Here is a 20740-nt window from a genome sequence, read left to right on the forward strand (position 1 = left end):
TCAGAGCCACACAACACTCAGGGGAAGGCATGTGTGTGCTCTGGGATGCTGCTGCCACATCTCCAAGGAAGCCTCCAGTCATTGCAATGATACACCATGGACTGAACTAGTCAGGGCACAAGGCTCCCAGCTAAGAAAAAACAAGACCCATAGCAATTGTGTATGATCATGGTAGATGGGGTGGGGGCTTATTCCTTTGACTAGGTAGGTCTAAGCAAGACAGATGTGGGAGGAAAAGCAATTTTACTTGGCCTCTTACTTACATCATATTTTTTCTTTCCCTTCTCTTCTAAAGTTGGCATAGTATATGCACATGTTAATGTTTGCATCAAGCTGAATAGTTAATGTGCCTGCCCTGGAAAGATGAGGAGGAATCAACATGCTGATAATGGAAATTTTACTTTTGCTTTTTGCACAGTGTCTTGTCTGGATGCTTTGGTTGATGTTTTCATTATGGTTTGTGGTTTAATGAAAAGAAGCGAAAGAATCCTGTGTGAGTCCCTTTTAAAGGTTCCAGATTTGAGAAATATTCTGAGCTCGGCAAGCTCGATAGTAATCTACCAAAGAATTTCAAGCTCTTGTCCTTCTCTCCAGGGAAACAACAGCTCATATTCTGTTCCTTCTGTGCCTGCCTTTCTGAGTTTTCCAGTTTCAGTATGTAAAAATGTTAGAAGGGGAAGAGAGTGCCATCTTAAGCCTCTTCAAGTTGTAATATTTTGTCCTTAATAGCATTAGATTGCTGTTCAGCAGTATACAGTATTAGTCTCAAGCTTCTGTCTGCGAAATGCAGATAATTAATTGAGGCTTTAGTCTCGGAGTTATTAGTGAAAAGATCCACACTACCTGGGAGTTTTACAATCATATTTGTGTTTTCTTCTCCAGGAATTTGACCCCATTTGAAAAAACCCTTACTTTTTGAAGGCTTTCAAATGAAATCTTCAGGATGGTTTAAATAAATGATGTGTTTTACCCTCAGACATGCAGTCTTGGAAGTGGCTTCATACATTTGGAAAAGTATAACATTAACTCAGATATTCTGTCTCTGATAAAGATCAGGGAACAGAGAACACTGTAGAAATGGTATATTCTCAGCCTTAAGGCTATCACATCTTTTGCTGCCAGTTCTTTTTGGTCTAGTTTGGCTAATCTATCAAAAGTACAAAATTGTATCTAGCAAGTATCTGTTCAGAGTTTTAGTCCATGTATCTCCTTACCATCTTGGGTCCTCAAAGCTAGTCTGCCTATTGGAGTAGTTGAAATAATGGCAACGATTTAATTGATTGTGCTATTTGTAATCTTCATGGAAAGAAAATATGGGGTAGTAAATGGCCCTAGCAAAGGGCCTCTTAATCTTGCAAGGAGCAGTAATTATTGGCTAGAAATAAAAGCCACGCTTCGCAATAGAACTAAGGGATTAAATTCTAATACATTCATAGTTGCAATTGGGGAAGTAAATCCTCTACCTCTTAGACATTTCAGATGAATGCATGTATCTGTCCCTAGAAGATATTATATTGTTGGTCACAATCTGGGGGAAAACGGACAGGAGATTGTCTGTATAAGACATTAGAATAGATGTTCTAACAGTACCTTTTGACTTCTATAACGCAGGGATGAGTAATCTGTCTGCACAAACATTTCCAGTATACTCCCACTGGGGAAGTTCCTTTGCCGTTAGGATATGTCTCTATCATAAAAGACTGCAGTAGATAACAACCAGATGCTGCCTGTCTTCTGAGATTCCTACTTGTATCACCATGGTAGAAACAACCCTTCTTTCAAGTCAATCTTTCAGGAGTGGATTTACTGAGGATCAAGTTGGGGATGGTTTCCCTTCCCTTCCTCAGCTTGAGCTAGCAGCTTCTTATGCTCTTTGCCATGTAATGTGGTCACATTTATGCAGACACATAACACTCCAGATTGCAACTGGATTTTTTTTTTTTTTGTGGTTTCTTGTTGTTCTGAATTGCACTGTAAAAGGCCTGTCTCGAGAAGTATGTTCTTTGGCTTCGGCTCTTGTGGGTCTCACTAGAACCACATGGACTGCTGTAAAAAGAAGGGAGTTAACTCACCAGATGGCCTGTGTCTTTCTTCACCAAACCAGATTTGGCAGGAGGGTTCACAGGAGGGATGTTATCTGGAGACATTCTGAAAGGGTTCTGCATTTTCTGTTGCTCAGCATTGCCAAGAGAGACGAACAACAGTGGAAAACCCACACATTCAGGCTCTTCAATTAGCATGCTGATCCAGCACAACTGTTTTGTTGTGCTTCATCAATATGCAGATCACATCCACCTTTCCCTAAAGCATCAGTGGAGCTCAAAGAAAATTATTAACAACACCTTCTATGAGATGAAAGCTCTGATTAGGTTTTGTTTCAGGTGCGAAACCTGCTCCTGGGATCTGCTTTGAGAGAGTCAATTCTGCTGGTGATCCTTATGGCAACTGTGGCAAAGATTCCAAGAGCTCCTTTGCCAAATGTGAACCCAGGTATGGTCTCTCCCTGCAAACATGGGAACAGATTCAAGGGTGGTGGGAAAGGGATATAATGTTTAAAATTCTTTAACTAATCTTTGGTTTCGTTTTTCTCCTTCAGAGATGCTAAATGTGGAAAAATCCAGTGTCAAGGAGGAGCAAATCGACCTGTAATTGGTACCAATGCTGTTTCCATAGAAACTAATATCCCACTTCAGGAAGGTGGCAAGATTCTGTGTCGTGGTACCCACGTGTATTTGGGTGATGATATGCCTGATCCTGCTCTTGTGCTTTCAGGAACCAAGTGTGAAGATGGAAAAGTAAGATTCTGAAATCTTGGAGTCAAGCCAGGAGAACATCACTTACCTCATGTTGCCAAGTTCTTTGTCCTAAACTGACTGGGTTTTGCTTTGGGATTTTCTTTCTTTCCACAAAAGAATTGCTCATTCTCACACTGACTCAGCATTTTACTTTCTCCTTCTGTCCGCTCTTCTGGATTACAGATTTGCAGTTGCAATACAAGTTGCTTAAGTTTAAAGCTGTCTTTCTGAGGACAGTCCCAAGCACCTGCCCAAGTAGGCTAAAGGCTTTCCATAAAATAAGTAGAGCAAAACAGTCCAGGCTTGTTAATGAATTTCTAAGGAGTTCAATGTGATCATTTTCCAGTCTATGGCATTGCAAAATTGACATTAACTTCACTTTTGGTCTCTAAATGTGTTATATCTGCTAATTCTGGCTCTCCCCCATTGTATTTTCTTGCAGGAAAAGCTATCTCTGTATGTGCTATTAGAAAGAAAGATAAACCCATTGATGTTCAGCCACCAATGGTGATTTTTGCAATCTTATTTTACAAACTTTGTGAATTTTCCGATGTGAATGTAATCCAAATTTCATATGGCTGTCTCATTCTTAGCCTTTCTTTTGTGAGAAAAGAAACTGAGAAAGATGGGAGACAGCCATGAGTTTATAGGGAGGGAGGAATGGAAAGGAGCCCAAGAACTGCTGAAATGAAGAAGGTTTCCATACCCTCAGTGGATAACTTGCAGAAAGAAAGAAAAATTGCTTTGATAATTTGTGGTAAATTCAAGTGAGCCTTTGAATTTCTGAATGCTTTTGAATTACATTGGATTATCACAGTGCACTGGGAACAGGTTTAAAATACATCACCAGTGAAACTACAGTTCTGTTACAGGAAAACAACCCTCACAACATTTCTAAGTCAATCTGTTCTAAAATATCTTTTCAAAGAAAATTCAATGCTGGGAAAGCACCCGATTATGTTTTACTAATGAGTATTTAATCTTTCTAATCTATCTAATCATACACATACACAGTATAGAATACACAGGCTAATACTTACGAAATTGTATGTTTTACTTGGAGGACATTAGTGCATTTGTATTACGGATTAAGAATATGAATTTAAATATTCTTGAGTTTTCTAAGCTGAAGATACCCAATTTGAAACGCAGCCATTTTAATGTGATCAAAATTCTGTGTGCTACTGCACTGTGAATATTTGAATTGAGAATGCTGCTGTAATCAGACCATATTCTCTACATGCTTGCATGTTGATGCCAATTCACTCTAATTTCCTTTCCATTTTTCTCCTCCCCAGGGGATAAGTGCCCTGATTAAGCATCCCTGTCGTCTCCTTCAACACTATTCCCTGCTTAATGCTAATTATCATGACTGACTTTTAGTACTACTGAATTGAACTGCATTTAAACATGACCAAAATTGTGCAATGCCTTTTTTCCCCCTTTTTTGGGGAGATGTCAGCATAGCCCGGTAACAGTTACTCTAGACCTAATTTCTTCTCTTTTCAGTTTTGTGTAAGGTACCATCTCATTGCTGACATCTTCATCAGTCGTTTGATTACTTGATGGTATTATTAGATGGTACTAATCTTGCTTTAACTCAATTTTCATCTATGTTGGCAGAGTAAAGTTTACTCCTAATAACTGGAAAACAAAACTAATTTTATTACTTTGCATGTGTTATTTTTTTAGTTTCCTATAAGATTATTTTTATACTTTAAATATGGTTGGTTTATAATTAACACCCACAAACTCTTAGCAAGTCTCAGTTTTGCTGAAAAGCAATGATGAACCCACGTATATCGGTGACATCAGCTGAATATTTGGGCTGACTTGAGTCCAGGTCTTGTACTAGCATGAAAAAGAATTGCACTATTGCTGTAAACAGAACTGTGCTAATTTACACCATGAAGCGACCTAAAACTTTCCTTGAATCATGGAATCAAATAGGTTGGAAAAGACCTTTGTCACGTTCAAAATCAGGAGGTATCATCTGCTGCTGTCAAGACATGGATGCAGCCAGATGAGGTCCATGGAGGAAGCCGGCTCAGTGCATTGCTAGTCCTGAAAAAATGAAAATTACTGGGTTTTTTAATTGGATTTAAAAATCCCCAAACCCCAGCAGCTCACCACTAGTTCCACTTCAGAGAAGCTGTGAGTGTTTATTTACACAAGCTCAGCATGTCCACAAATGTGAACTATGTCTGAAATTCAATATTGGCCTGGATGCCCATGGAGAGCAGGATCCAGCTCTCTCAGATTTGCACCTAAAGGAAGACGACACCTAATTCTGGTGTCCTTATCTCTTTGTCAATATGACATAGTCAATGCAGCATGTGTATTGGGAAATCTTTAGCTGCTGAAAGAACTGTTGATGGATGAGCAGATATACGGAGAGGGACATGATGCTTTGTGAGCACCAGCAGTTCTGTCCCTATTAAAACTTCTTTTCTCTTCTCTTGCAGATTTGCCTTAATCGCCGGTGCCAGAATACAAGCGTTTTTGGTGTACATAAATGTGCAACAAAATGCCATGGACGTGGAGTAAGCCTTATAGGAACACTTTTTTTACAATCAGTCAATAAACACTGGACAAGAAATCATTTTGTGCAATAGCTTTGGGTTCTATGATTGATTGTAATATATCAAAGTCACTGCAGTACTTTTTTATCATGTATTTCCAGTTTCAGTGTCCCTTATAGAAAATGCAAGCAATGAAATGATTTTTATTTAACAAAGAAATATTTATCAGGCAGTCATTGTCTTGTTCTGAATTAGCAATCTATCATAAATAGGAATTTTAAGTCTAAACTTCCTTCATGAAGAATTCCCATTAATATTGCAAAAAATGATAATTTTTTAATCCAATTTCTATCTGGATACAGAAAAGTTAAAATATGCATTTGGATTGAGAGTCAAAGGGAAAAGCATTTCCAAAAGTATTAAAATAAAGTAGAATCATAGGATGATTTGTGTTGGAAGGGACCTTAATGCTCATCCAGTTCCAACCCTTTGCCACAGGACACCTTCCACTACAGCAGGTTGCAAAACTCTATTGATGAATTTCATGATATGAAAGTGATGCAGGATGAAAAACTTGATGACATCAGTTAATAATATCAAAGTGTTTTCAAACCTAGTTTAGATGATGAAAATGTTAATTATGACAAGCTATGCCTTATTAACCAGGTTTTGCTGATGATCTTTTTGTTTCTGTGGAAAGCCGTGGCACCACATTGCAAGAGCCATAGGAAATTCCCTGCCCTCTCCTGAGAAGGGATTTTAATTTGACTATTAATTTTAATGTAGAACATCTTTGATACCTGTTATTTTATCATCTCTCAACTGAAAAGCACTGTCGATGATGCTGCATGTTATCACTGTGCTGGAATGAGCATCAGCTTAGACTGACATCTTTATGTCGTTACAATGGAGAACCTCCTGTGACTCCTAAGCAGCAAAAAATGACCTTGTGGAATTGAAGATGGGAACTCCTGTAGTGCTTTAATTTAAAAGATAATGCTTAACAAATTATATTTTTCATTATCTTGCTGTCTTTCAAAAGGAAATCTCTGGTTTTCATTTTACGTGACCATAGCTGGTCTAAGCTATGTGAATGATACTTTAATATCTGCAGGCACAGGCAGTGTAGCCTCTCTGAAAGCCTGCCAGCTGACCTTGCCAGAAAAATGCATATCTTCAAACTCCTGTGAACTAACCAGTGTCTTACTGAGAAATCCATTTATTAACCTATTGTGTGGTTTCTCCATGGTGCTGGTGGATCAGTGATGATCAGTGTTAGGCCACAATTAAGGACCATACTGACAACAAGCCCTAAGCCCCAGATCTTTATTTAAAGATCTATTTGAGCACCTGCGTGTGACTGTGCCGTCTTCATGCTGTGCAACATAACTTTTGGACTCCTTCAGTTCATGTATTCTGTCAATACAGCATTAGCTTTAGCCTCTGCATAAGTCATAGCCATTATTTGGGTGGTAGAAATAAAAAGCAGCCCTGTTTTTGATGGGTGTTTTGAACTGTGGTTCCTCCTGAGTGTTCCAGCTCCTTTTGCTCCATGCAGAAGGAACAGGCTGATGTTAATGATGGACTCCAGTCCATTACAGCTATCTTGTTCTGCAGGGAGCATTTAGTAAATCAGGTCTTGCTAGTTGTTCCTTTACTCAGATTAAACCCACCAGAACACTGAGGGCTGTTTCTTTATAGACCCTGCAGGTGTAGTATCAAAGGGAGGGTTTCCTCAGCCTTGATTCCAGTTTCACATGTTCTTCCGGCAACTGGAAGAACATCTTCAAGCCCGGGATCCAAGCAGTGGAAAAATCACTCTGCAACCTAGAGCAAGCCCTTGATGAATAGGAATGTTCAAGTGAGATGACAAAGCTTTACAGCCTTAGCAGAGAGAGACTCTTGTTCCTGTGAAGGCAGAAGGAACAGAAGTTAGACAGCAGATAGTGCTGCTGCTGGGGGCAAAGAGAGAGAATAAGACTTAAGAGGGGTGTCATTATCCTTATACTACCGAAGATGGTTTTGCAATTACATTGCATTGCTGCTGCAATGCAAACGAGTTCCTGCCATAATAGATAAATAATGCCACAAAGCATAAATAATGCTTTTTTAGGATCCCTCTTACTCCATGGTATGCATAGAGTTGCTCTCTGCCATCTTAATTGTGTTAATAAGCAGACACCAGAGCATCTCTTTTCTTCTGTAAGCTTTACTTCTTTCAGATGTGTCACTGATTAGGAGGCCTTGTCAGCCAGTGCTGCTCTCAGATTCAGGTTAAGCCATCTGTCTTGCTTTGCAGGTCTGCAACAACAAAAAGAACTGTCACTGCGAGGCTGACTGGGCCCCCCCCTTCTGTGACAAGCCGGGGTTTGGTGGCAGCGTGGACAGTGGACCCATTAGGCAAGCAGGTCAGTAGTACTTCATGCTTTACTTGTTGTTTCCATGACAAAGAGTGGAAATACAAAGTGTTGTCCTGTAACTGATGAGCTTGCAAGATTGGGAAATAAGGCAGTAAATCAAATGGCTTAATCCAAACACATTGGCACCAGCTTGAAAATTTAGTGTAGCAAAACCAAGGCGGAGTGCCTCAATTTTCTTGCATAACAAAAGGCACAGTGATCCTTGCAGGTTCTTTTCTCTTTGCCTTTCTTTCCTTGACTTTCCTTGCCTTTTCTTGCCTTTCTTTGCCTTTCTTTGCCTTTTCTTGCCTTTCCTTGCCTTTCCTTGTCTTTTCTAGCCTTTCTTTGCCTTTCCTTGCCTTTCTTTGCCTTTTCTTACCTTTCTTTGCCTTTCTGATGCTTTTCTTCTTTGCCTTTCTTTGCCCTTCTTTGCCTTCCTTTGCCCTTCTTTGCCTTCCTTTGCCTTTGTTTGCCCTTTTTTTTTCCAAGATACATGGTCAAGTTTAGTAGTTGACTGTAACAAGTAGGAAATGGTATTGATTTAAGCTGAGGGTGAGGAGCTAACTCCTACACTTGATATAATCCTATTGCAATGGTGGATGAACATTGCAGTACTCTTGGACTCACCTTGAGATACACGAAGCTCCAGGGTTCTCCACTGAGTGCATCAGGATAGAAATACCTTATTGCACACACAGCCTATTCCTATAGTTATGTGCCTAATGAACAGTGGATATTGCAATGATTATATGTGCAAATTTATAGCATAATCAACAATCAGAAATCTATTTTATATTGTTCTTCCAAGGAGGATCTTTTGTATTGTGGGAAATAGCAGATTTCTGACTGTGTCAGATTAAAACTACATTTTACAGATAGCTTCCACACATTTAGCAGAAGTTGCCCTCACATGCGACGGTAGTAGGAGATGTGCATTTCTATAATTTGCATTTCAATTTCCCCTTGTTCAGCCTGCAGAACATTGGCTGTAGTATCTTACTTCACCTTTGGCCAACCTCCGAAAGAATTCGTTTCTACACATTGTGAATTTTATAGGATTTGATAATCATCACATGCCAATTTTCCTCCGGAGCACTGTAACTTTAGTGACGTCCACGGGGATGTTCCTGATTTATGTCTGAGTATGTGAGAGAACAAGCAGTCTACTCACATACACATCTATAAACTAAAAACTTGCTGGAAAAAGATCTGCACGTTTTCATACAAATAATACTACTCAAAACCAAAATGGATTGCATTCTGTACATGCCAAAGCCTGCCGTGAATTGTAATTCTGGATTTATGACATCAGGGCCAATTCCATGACAAAGCTTCACATTATAATTTCACTGTTGAAAAATCCTTTTAAATACCTCCCAGTCAGTAAGATAGCAAAGAAACCGTGCTCAGGCACCGAACAAGTGAGATTACGGGTGTGTTAATGTTTTCTTTTGAGATTTGCTCTAAAGCATTATAGTCCTTTTCCAGCTTACCTGAAAGCTGAATACCTAGGGAGCTACAATATGTATCATAGTGATGTGCTGCATAGACAGTGCTAACCGGAGAAGACAAATATAGGACATCGTTGATAATTCTCGTGTTTTGTGTTTTGGAAGCAAACACTTGAATTTAAAAGAAAATTGTTTTAACAGTAGTTTAATATAGTGGGGTAGTTTCACCATGTTTCTCTAACCACAGTGCTACATTCAATAATACTGGGAATATACAAGTATGGAGATGCTGTGAGGGCTGGAGCAGCTCTGCTCTGGAGCCAGGCTGAGAGAGCTGGGCTGGGTCAGCCTGGAGAAGAGAAGGCTCCTGAAGGGGAGACCTGAGAGCAGCTCCAGTGCCTAAAGGGGCTGCAGGAAACCTGGAGAGGGGCTTGGGACAAGGGCCTGTAGGGACAGGCCCAGGGGAATGGCTTGAACCTGCCAGAGGGGAGACTGAGATGAGCTCTTAGGCAGAAGCTCTTCCCTGTGAGGGTGCTGAGGCGCTGGCCCAGGGTGCCCAGAGAAGCTGTGGCTGCCCCATCCCTGGCAGTGTTCAAGGCCAGGTTGGACACAGGGGCTTGGAGCAAGCTGCTCCAGTGGAAGGTGTCCCTGCCCGTGGCAAGGGGTTGGAACTGGATGAGCTTTAAGGTTCCTTCCGACACAAACCAGTCTGGGATTCTATGATTCCTAGAGGACACAGTTTTCTATAGCTGACACTTGGACTTTACCCAGCTGACTTAGAATAAACCTTTGTGTTTGACACTCTGTATATTTCTTACAAAGCAGCCTAAATATTTAATATGTAGAGAAGTTAATTAATTTAAATTGCATAATCTTAGCCTATTAATTTTATAAATCTTTTAGAGATGGTGAGGGAGTTATTATTCTGCAGTACTATAAGGTAAAAGCTTGGCACTCCATGCCCCATCACCCCTCATGTGTAGTTTGTTCAGTCAGTGTTGCTGACTGTTCACCACCATCTAAGTGAGCTTAGGCAAGTTGATGAGAGCCAACTGGCTGAAAATCAACCAGGATAAGACTGAGACAGTGATGATGGGTTACCAGAGCAAAGATTAAAGATGTTTCTCCTCCTCTGGGAGCATGCATCTTTTTAGGTCAACAGTACTGAAGAATCACATCCTCTCCTCCAGGCAGCGAACGTATCACATCACATAGCCATAATGATCAGAGCTGCTGCTTGCTTCTTCCTAAAAATAAGGCTTTCTTTCAGCTGCAAGTCATCTAGTCAGGGTTCATCTCACTATTGTGCCTCACTTAGGTCCCAGCAAGGTACTTAAAGCAGCTTTAAGCACTCTGAAAACTGGAACAAGTACAGAAGGCTGCAGCCTCTCTAAGCAGAGCATCCCTCTGTGAGCACACAGCACCACCACTGAAGGCTTTGCTCCAGATTCAACTTAATAGCCATCTGGGCTGGACCACAGTAGTCCAGATTTCAGACTGCTTGCCCAGCATTAAAGCAGAATAGAACCCTTCAAATCTGTTTATATGAGCTACGGTTACTGCCCACGTTTAAGGACAGAATATGTAAAAGCTTGCACTTAATAAAATCATGATCTAGGCATTTCTGTCCTCTTTTGCTCCTTCTCAGCCTTGCCTCCTTCCTACCCTGGCAGCAGGCAACCTATGAAGAAGGCACCATTCGGCATTGCTACAGCCATCATCCTCTGGGTGTCTGGATGTGGCTGACAGCCTGCACTCCTTATGGCCTCATTTGCAGGTGACAACCTAAGCAGGACCTGAGCACAGATGCAGAGAGAAGACATGGAGATGTTCACACTTGGGTGAACATCTGACTAGAATAGAATAGTTAGAGTGGAAGGAACCTACAATGTTATATGTTAACCAATTTTTCCCAAATGTGAAAGAAATAACTTTAAACCAGGCCAAAATTCAAGCATCAATCTAGAAGAAATAAGAGTTTATTAGTCTTTAGTTCATAGTTTTTTCACTTCACCTGCACTGCAGTTACAAACTCAGGCCAGGCAGCAATGTCGTGCTCCCTGTATACAACATGTTTCAGTGAAGATGGCTCTTGGTAGAAGTTAACTCCATGTGTTTCGTTGCAGATAATAAGAGTTTAACGATAGGAGTGCTGATAACCATTCTGTGCCTTATCTTTGCTGGATCAATCATGTATGTCAAAAGGAAGACTTTCATGAGATGGTTGTTTACAAGTAAAAAGACAACAATAGAGAAACTAAGGTATGATCATTTCCCCTAATTACACTCTAATAGACATTAGTCAAAAGTAGCTGTAACCATGGGTGCTCTCATCTTGATGTTCGTCACAGAACAGTGTGAACATGTTAGAGCCAACCTTAACAACAGTATTCACCAAGTGTTAACGCAGTGTTTTTCCTGGTTTAGTTTAACTTTATTGATGTCAGTAAATAATGTAGGTTTTGGTTTGACCACATATCCCTTTTCTTTTGTGATAAAAAATGAAGAAGTGAAGGAAGCATTGCCTTCATTTCCATTTGCTTGAAATAGTTTCATTACACTGCGTGGCCTTTTATCTAAACTCAGTCGAATGAGCTGAAACTTCCATATTCGAGGTCATTACTGTTTAAATGCTAGATTCATTAGAATAGTCTCTTGGGTGTTGCAAAGCTGTATTTCCCCAGATTGCAGAAGCTAATTTAACAGACTACTGGTTTCTGAAAAATCAATATTTATGTTTATTCTTGCAGGAGCACTTGACAATTTTTGCTTCCCTTGTTTACTATAAAAAGTCAGGAACTCCTTGCAAAAATCTCCTTCTGAAAAGAGGCTCCAGATTAAAAGAAATGTGATAAAGCAGAATGTTGTGTTCTCTAAATAAATGTTTGTGTCGCAGGTCTGTGAGTCCAGCAAGACCTTCCAGTTCATCTGAGCCGAATCAGCACGTTCCTACCACATTTCTCAGTAAAAATCTCATCAGGAAGCCACAGAATACAAACATGCAAAAAGTGAGTCTCTAAATAGTGTTTTTTAAAAAGAGAATCTATCTATCTATACATATTATATAGATAGGATCTCATTTAAGTAACATAACACAATTATTACATGATCTTACTATTATATAGAACTAGCAGTATGTAAAGTGAAAGAAAATATAGGTTTCAGAATACGTTTATGGCTTCCAAGCTTTAGACAGGTGAAAATATCAAGTGCAGAAAAGGATAGTTTAGTCTCCAGGACAGAGCCAGACATCTTACACCAGAACACCGCATCTGAAGGGCGAAGGATTAGTGCTTCAGTAGGACTCTGGAAGCTGTTATTTGTGTCTCTGGCTGCAGAGGTCTTGAGTGTAGATGAAAGCAGAATAGAAGAGAAAAGGGAATAACAGATTTGAAAGCAGCAATGCTTATGTTTGAAGTTGACAGCGTTTGGTTGGTGTTTTCTCATAGAGAGATGGTCCAAGAAGACCGCTGCCATATCAGATCATTGACATTAGTAACCCCATGAAGACACATGATTTGCCACCATTAAAAACGCCTCAGCGAGTCCTACCACCCCTTCCCCAGCCACCGTATCACCAAGCTGTGCCTGAAAGACCCTTGCCAGCTAACCCTTCGCTGAGGTTCACCCAGGTAACCACTGGTTTTCTTTAAGCTGCTTTTCTATTCAACATCTAGTGTGTGAATATCTCCATGTGGTGAAGAGGAATGAGATGTTTTCTCATCTTTCACATTGGCCTTTTCCCATAGTATTTACTTTATACTCTGTACAAGTTTAGAAATGTGGCGTGGATATATTGGTTTATCCCAGCCGAGGCCATGATCCTAAAATGCAGGATCCTGAACTCTCAATTCACCGCTCAAAAGACACAACAGTATAAACAAGCTCCATATTACAGGCAAAAAGGCTCATCTTGCCAGCTGCCCAAGTGGAGGTGAAACTATACAGTATATTAGCAAAGTGCCAAAAACATTGATATGGTTTAGGAAGTCAAGTTGCAGATGTTTTCTGCAAAAGCAAAAGATGTATTAGTTTGATGTGCCCCTGTTCTGCCAACGGGTGTATGAATTGAGGTTATTTCCCCAGAGCACAGATGTAAAAAACAGGCTTGTAATTACCCACACTACTTAATGTAGATGTACCTTTCATTGCAATGTTTAAACAGAGCTGGTAACCCCCTTTTTTTTGTAATAGGATGCACTTAAAGGTGATATTCAGGGTAGATTAAGCTGTCTGCGCTATTTTCTATGTTAAATTGTCTCTTTTCTTGTCATCGGTTTCTCTCCTTTGGTTGCATTCATAGCGTGACTGTGTCTAAGCAAAGGAATCAGGCACCCAGCTATTTCTGTTCCATAGACGTGCTATTCTGGATATAGTACAAGATTAAAATGAAGTGAATATCTTTATCACCAACTATCTTAAATGAGCATCACATTGATTTGGATGCACATACTGCAATTCAGTACTCAAATAGCTGTGCCTTGAGTGACTGTGCCTATCTAAACCTAGCGAGGATGCCCAAGGACAGAGCACCTTCTTCCTGCAGCAACTTTGTGAGCTACTCTGAGACACTTCCCCAGTGATTTACAGGAGGATAGCTATGAGAATCAGTTGCTGAAGTGCAGTGCTCTGAAAAGCAGTTGTAAAAATAACACAGGAAGAAAAAGGATGAGACGGTTCTGAGCTGCCATGGCAGTGTGCTTACGTATTATGACAGCATTAAAAAATGGAGCTATGGATCATTTTGTCTAAATCTGAACATGAATCATTCAGATTGGACCCAACTTCTACAAGTGTAGACAGTTTAATTGCTTTCAAAGTATTTAAGTTTTTCTTCTTCCCTCTTTCATCTTGCTGGTCACTTATTTTCCTTTGCAGGGGAACTGGAAATTCTGATTCTTTCTAAAATCAATTTTTTAAGAAAAATGAAGGAGTATTGGTTTGTGTTGGTTTTGTCTTTAGAAGAAGAAATTTCTTCTATTTCCTCTTATATAACTACTTATAAGCTTACGCTGTCTCCCACTAGCAGAAGACAGATGGAGAAGAGGCCTTCCAAGGAAAGTAACCATTTCTCATTCTGATGCTGTGTCTGTATCTGCCCCAGCCTGTCATCACGCTTCAAAGCAGCCCAATGCATGACTGCAATTCATGTTCCAAAGTGCCCTCCCCTTCAAACCCCACATAAAGTGCAAGGTGGAATACCAATCTCTAGTATCCCTAGTACTGTCATCACGAAAGACTGACAGATCTGAAACTGCCAAAAAGCTTTTCTGTTTGGCAGCTCAAATCAATTGTGGCAGTTACTCCATCAAGCAAAATACACTGGGTTTGTTGCTGCATGAAGTAGGAAGACAAACAGGGGACCAGTGCAAGGCAGCCTATTAAATAAACCAGCATGGCTTCTTCCAAAATTATGCCCATACCCTCAGTTCAAGATTGTGAGAAACAGCTACTTTTTATATCCCAGCAAACACTGTATGGGAAGGAAATCTTTTCTTCCAAAGAGTTTTGCTCCCTCAAAGCCTGGAACAAGTAAATTAACTTGAGAATAGTTTGTGGGCTAGTTTATATAGATATTACTTAATGTATTGCTTCAGCACTCTCTTGGAAGTGCATCTATCAGGTCATCAAGAGGAAGCACTTTAAAAATCATTGCTACATTCATAATATCATCCAGATGCTCGGTACTGCAGTACAGCGCTGAGGAAGAGGATCCGAAACCATTCACTGTTTCTATGGCTTCACAGCTGCTTCCTTCTGCTTCTCCCTTCTGAGAAGAATATTGAAGCACAAGCTACGTTCCTGCTGCCTCTGGGCTTAGGGCAGTGGATAGATAAGGCACAACATACTAAGCAGACTCTACGACAACTCTTTTCCTTTCTAGTGCCTGTTGAGAAAGCAACGAATGGATTATTGCTTTGCTATAAAATTTCCTTTCTGATGTAAATAGTAAAAAAACCACCACAACAAGAATAACCCAAATTAAACACAAATTATCTGTTGCCAAGTTTAATAGTTAACAATCTTTTGACTAATAAACAGCTTTTTCTTATTTCAGATGCTCTTACAAGGCAAACTTACTTAATTTATGGGGCGGATTCACAGTCAGCATAAATCAGCACAGCACCGCTGAAATAAAGGAAAGGGTGCAGGTTTATAGTAACCGTGGGTTCAGTCCATGCATTCTGATTTGATCACTTGCACTTAGTTTTGCTGGTATTCAGTTGTTGCCTCTGATGCTGTCATCATCTTATTACCAAAGTATATCCCATATTTTACAGGTCATCCTTATTACAGGAAATACAGCTTTGTGCTTTTACTTTTCCCCTTAGTAAAACTGAGCTGGGTTCACCTTCTGCTCACTCTGCCACAGTTACTGCTGTCAATATCTTGCCTCAGACTGGCTGCTGACATAGAGGGCTAACACAAATTAAGATCCCATCTAAATAGGCTGAGGAAGATATATAACCCTTCTCACCCAGTGCATCGCAGGCAAGAACCTTCTTCCAGTTGCTTATTTAAAAACCAGTGAAAAAAATTAAAGCTTCATGCACCTGATGGCTTTGTAGCTGCTCAATAGCAGAACTCTGGTTTTCTGCCTAGCACAAAAAGAGATCATGGCAATATTTAAAAGAATGCTTCCCCAAATGCAGGCACAGTAAATGCATTAAATGCTAAGTTGGTGATATAAACCTGGACAAAGAAACCCATCTATGAAATCTTTGTACTGAAGAGCTGCAGTTCTGCAGGGGTAAAAATGAGCTGGGAAGAAGGAGACATGAAGCAGAGAAACACAGCTATGGTGATGCTATGAGCTATGTTCTAGTCTTGCCAGGACATCAGAGGCTACAGGAAGTTTCCACACATTTTAACATACAAACCTATACAACACACATTTTAACATACAAACCATACAATTTGGGTTCTTCTGTGGCACAGAAAGAATATAAAAACACCATCTTGTAAAGTCAGTTTGAGGGATGGCAGTTATTTCTTCAGTTTTATTTTCCTCTGCTTCCAAGCATGTTTGCTTTCCTGGTGTTATTTTCCTGTGCTGGCATCTCCTTTCTATGAAATGTTCCTTCATTTTGCTTCATCTCAGCCATTACATGATCTCCATCTCCATGTTCATCTGAATTCCCCCTCCACTCTTTCTTTCTTTTACCCTTTCTTACCAGCTTGCCACATTAGACTTTCTGTCAAGCCACTTTGCTGCTTCCTTCTCGAGAGTATAAACTCATTCTTACAAGCTCTGGGGAACAACAAAAGAAGAAATCAGAGTTGCATTTATAATGCAATTGATGCTTCAACAAACTTCCTCTCATGGATGAGTCTTCTGGAATAAGAGGGCCTAAAGAATTAGTTTGGCTTAGGCATCGAAGATGATCTTAACGCTCAGCAGTGAGAGGATGCTCCCTCTGCAGCTGAAGAACTGTTCTAGGTCAGCACATCTGGATTAGCCATTCCAGCCAGCTTCCCCTGCAAAAAGAAGCAGGGGAAAGGCAACTGCTAGAGTTCCACTAGTACTTAGCTACAATGAACTTCTCATAAAGTCAGTCTACTATCAGGTGTTACAAGTGGTGATTAGACACAGGACATGGCAGTTCTCTCTTTTTGTTCATTCATCCATACCAGACCTTAAGCTCTTCAGACCTTTGTTTCTCTAGACTGATGAACCTGGATGCATCCCTCTTCCCAGTGGTACCTGAGCATTCTGCTGGTTGAAGAGTAAATACAAATCATACAATAACAAATAGGGACTGATCAAGCAAACAGCTGAATACTCATGTGATGAGACTAATTCATGAGATTGATGATGTAAAAGGACTTGAGGGAAAGGCCACTTCTGTGAAAGGAATACAGGTTTGGGTTGCTGTCTTTCTAATGCTGATGTTTGTGTGTTCATTACACTTCGTTTTATAACTGCTGTCACACTCAAGGTGACGATGCATATACATATAATGTAATGAACATACATTATGACTTCTAACAAAATAATTATTACAGAGGTAACTTACGTTTATATTTTACTGCAGAGGTAATTCAGTTAATTTAAAAGTATCAGTGCCTGCTGTGATCTAACTTGTTCCGAAGTGGCACATTTCACTTCAAAACACACACATGAAGATTTCATTGGGTAAGAAATATAGTGCACAAAGTAAACTTTGGTTAAGAAATCCTGATGGTAAGATTTCTCCTCATAAGAGTTTTAAGGTTCTAGTTCTGAATCGTGGGAAGTGATCATGTCTTGAAGAACTTCCTTTGCCAGTGTTTCACTAAAGTCTGACGTTGAACAGGCTAGCCCTATGAGGCAAAGCTACATGGAGTGTTTACGGGCATGCCGTTTATTTCATCATTTTCCAGGCCTGATTGTTTCAGGAATATTTGCAATTATTTTGATCTCCAAAGACAGAGCTCACAGACAAATTTCTCATAGCAGGTATCTTAACCTTGGTTTATGGTGTGATTCCTTCTGGATGGCACTCAGGCTAATTTTAATGCCGAACATGAGATCTGGCCATAACAATAAGTTGAAATAAGAAACTTCTTTCATGTTGCAATTTCTCATTCACCCAAGAACTAGTACATGTTTTGCCAGAGTGAAAAAGAAGAGGGACCTAAGAGGGACATTCTATACAGCTTGAAAATGTAGTTTGTGGTAAATTTGGACTGATTATATATGAGGTTTATTTAAGCTCCCACATTTTCTTCCTTGTCAAAATGCCTACTGACAGTCAACCTGCATTTCCTTCTTGAAAGAGCACTCCTTGGCTGTGAAAAGTAAGAAAACAAAGGGACGTTGAAAACAAATAATGAAAAGTTGTATTTTATTCCTGAGCAATTCATGCCTCTGCTTGTTTTGATTATGACTTTCAGGAGATCTTTAACTAGAACATGCTTCTAAGCTCTTCTTGTTTCTTTTTGTCAGCTTTACTGATGGCAGTTGTGGCAAACTAATACTAAAGATTAAAATAATTTAGAAAAGGCATGACTACGCAGTTCAAATAACAGAAAGATCTGATGTGAGTTTTTTGATATATTGGAGAGTATTTGTGTGCCCTGAGCAAGCCACTTAATCTATCCCAGTTCTTCATAACGGAGACAACAAATAGACATGTTACCATGTTTGCAGCGTTTCAAGGACCACACAGAAGAGACATTAGCTCATGCCTGACAGCAGATGACTTCTGTTCTTTATTAATGAATCATTTAATTGCACAGAATGAAAGCACAGCAACATTGCTAAAAACATTCCACAGATGCTACCAATTCAAACTGGACTTGAGCAGTTTGGTTTGTGGTCATCTGAATTTGCATTTTAAAGTAATTTCTACTATTTCCAGCTTTTTATATAGCTAGTTTTACAGTGTTGTAAAAAGTCAGGATAGATGGGGCTTGAAACAACCTGGTCTAGTGGAAGGTGTCCCTGCCTGCAGCAGGAGGTTGTACCTGGATGAGCTTTAAGGTCCCTTCCAATATAATCCAGTCTGGGATTCTATGATGCTCTGAACTTACTTAGCTTCCATTTCTCTCGGTTGTTGCTATGTTAATTATGCCATGTCAAATCCAAAGATTAATATGCTTTTATGTTTTATAATAGGAAAACCACAAACCAAACCCTCCTCGGAAGCCTCTACCAGCAGACCCTCTGACCAAATCACGCTACAACAGCACATGCACAGCAGTGCCTGGACACACAAAACCTCTGCCTCACGTTACTGCTGTAAGGTTAGTTCTATTTAAAACACCTTGGTTTACAGCGCTTTGCCCAATGGCAGGTCTATAATGTCTTGAGTAATCACGCTCTGCTGTAACTATTGCTGAGAGCTATGCAACAACCATTTCCTATTTGTTATAAAAACACATAGTATTGGGCTGATTCTCACTGGGAGCATATCAGCATAATTGCACTGACTTCCACAGAAGTGTGAGAATTGGTACTGCACATGAAGGTTTGACTGTAAGCATCTGACTTTATATTTCCAAAACCTGCCCAAGAAATACAATTCCTTTCAAAAGAAAGGAGTTAATAAGCAGCAATTTAAAGAGAAACAAAGCTCTCACTGAAGACTAATTTCCTACTCAGACCACCTGCAGCATTAGGCTGAGAACTGAATGCTGCTAAGTTCAACCACCAATAAAAGCAATTTTCTGTTCACACACTTCATAATGGAATGTCAATTTATATTATCTGAAAATAATACCCAAAACACTCAGAGAGCACACAAATTGTACTCTTCAAGAAAAAAGGATGCTGAAAAAAAGTAAAATGGACATGAAATAACCATGCTCAATGTTAATGGGCAAAGTGCATGGCATTTTCTCACTCAATGTTCTTTGATTTCCTAAAAAAAAAGAAGTGAACTCCTAGGAAGATAAAAGTAGTATTTTAAGTGTCAAGAATTCTGTGACTGAGACACTTAACTGCTCATATAAATTAAGACTAGGACGGAGTTTCCTAATACTTCTATTAAAAAGCCTGCAAGCGTGAACTTTGACTAAGCTCCTGGATGTCCAGAGAAGCTGTGGCTGCCCCATCCCTGGCAGTATTCAAGGCCAGGTTGGACACAGGGGCTTGGAGCAAGCTGCTCCAGTGGAAGGTGTCCCTGTCTGTGGCAGGGGTTGGAGCTGGGGGAGCTTTAAGGTCCTTTCCAACACAAACCAGGCTGGGGTTCTGTGATTTTTGAATAGGAAGAGGGAGAAACAAGAGTTTAAAGAACAACACCTGAAACACTGAGCTACCTGATCCAATGGGCCAGGCAGCAACTGAGTCTCATGACGTTTCTTGATGAGACTTGTGTATATATAGCAATGTCTGATCTTCCCCGCAGTACGAGAGTCCTATGCTACATGCCTGAAGTTATTTTGTTTTAAGTTTGTTGCCTCTAAGAGGTTTTACCCTGCCCCAAGCATGATGCTGGCACTGAGAACCAACAGAAGCTTAAATAACAGTTTGCTGTTTTCTTTCTTTCCAACAGACCTGCTCCTAAGCATCCACAAGTATCCAGGTCCAGCAACACTGCTGATGTGAAATGACTAGAAAATCTGACACCTTTATTTTAATAAGTGAAGACAGAAGTTTGCACTATCTTTAAACTCCAGCTGGAGTTCATTTTTATGACAATACTTAGGATTTTTAATGTTTAAAACAGCATTATTTTTAAGAATTCTGAGCTACTGCCTCTGGTGCTGTGCTGTGCTATGGTGCTCTGTATACTTGCTCAGGTACTTGTAAATTATTAATTTATGTTGAATATTTATTACAGTGCAGTGCACTGTAGTAGATATTTTTACCATAGCTGAGTTTTCCTAAGAAGGAAGCCTTTTTTTTGTAATATTTCATTGAACTTGAATAATTCTGCTCTATTGGTCCTATGTAGAGTTTGTAGGTTTTATCTGCTCTTTAAGGAGTGCTGATCCTCATGGATAAATCAAAGGAATAAGCAACTCAGTCTCAATGGTTTATAGCAAGCTTTTGATTAAATATGTCAGGGTAAAGAAAAAGAAACTCTTCTGGAACATGGTGAAACGCCCGATATCTGCACACAGATGTGGAACATATGTATGTAACC

The 20740-nt window shown here is 39.9% G+C and overlaps 1 protein-coding gene across 2 annotated transcripts in view; it reads left to right on the forward strand.

Annotated features, from left to right (window-relative positions):
- The window catches only part of ADAM12 (ADAM metallopeptidase domain 12), a gene marked incomplete at its 3' end in the record, with an annotated part of 189126 nt that extends 168922 nt beyond the window's left edge, over window positions 1-20204 (forward strand). For both annotated transcript variants that reach the window (XM_080620833.1, XM_080620834.1), the window contains 9 exons: window positions 2382-2490; window positions 2597-2795; window positions 5261-5338; window positions 7617-7725; window positions 11294-11429; window positions 12064-12175; window positions 12617-12799; window positions 18769-18896; window positions 20147-20204. In XM_080620833.1, the coding sequence (XP_080476959.1) occupies window positions 2382-2490; window positions 2597-2795; window positions 5261-5338; window positions 7617-7725; window positions 11294-11429; window positions 12064-12175; window positions 12617-12799; window positions 18769-18896; window positions 20147-20204 (1112 nt within the window). The remainder of the gene's footprint in view (window positions 1-2381; window positions 2491-2596; window positions 2796-5260; window positions 5339-7616; window positions 7726-11293; window positions 11430-12063; window positions 12176-12616; window positions 12800-18768; window positions 18897-20146) is intronic.
- Window positions 20205-20740: the final 536 nt, after the last annotated feature.

The sequence above is a fragment of the Psittacula echo genome, assembly GCF_963264785.1.
Source record: "Psittacula echo genome assembly, chromosome: 6".
In the NCBI taxonomy this organism is placed as follows: domain Eukaryota; kingdom Metazoa; phylum Chordata; class Aves; order Psittaciformes; family Psittacidae; genus Psittacula; species Psittacula echo.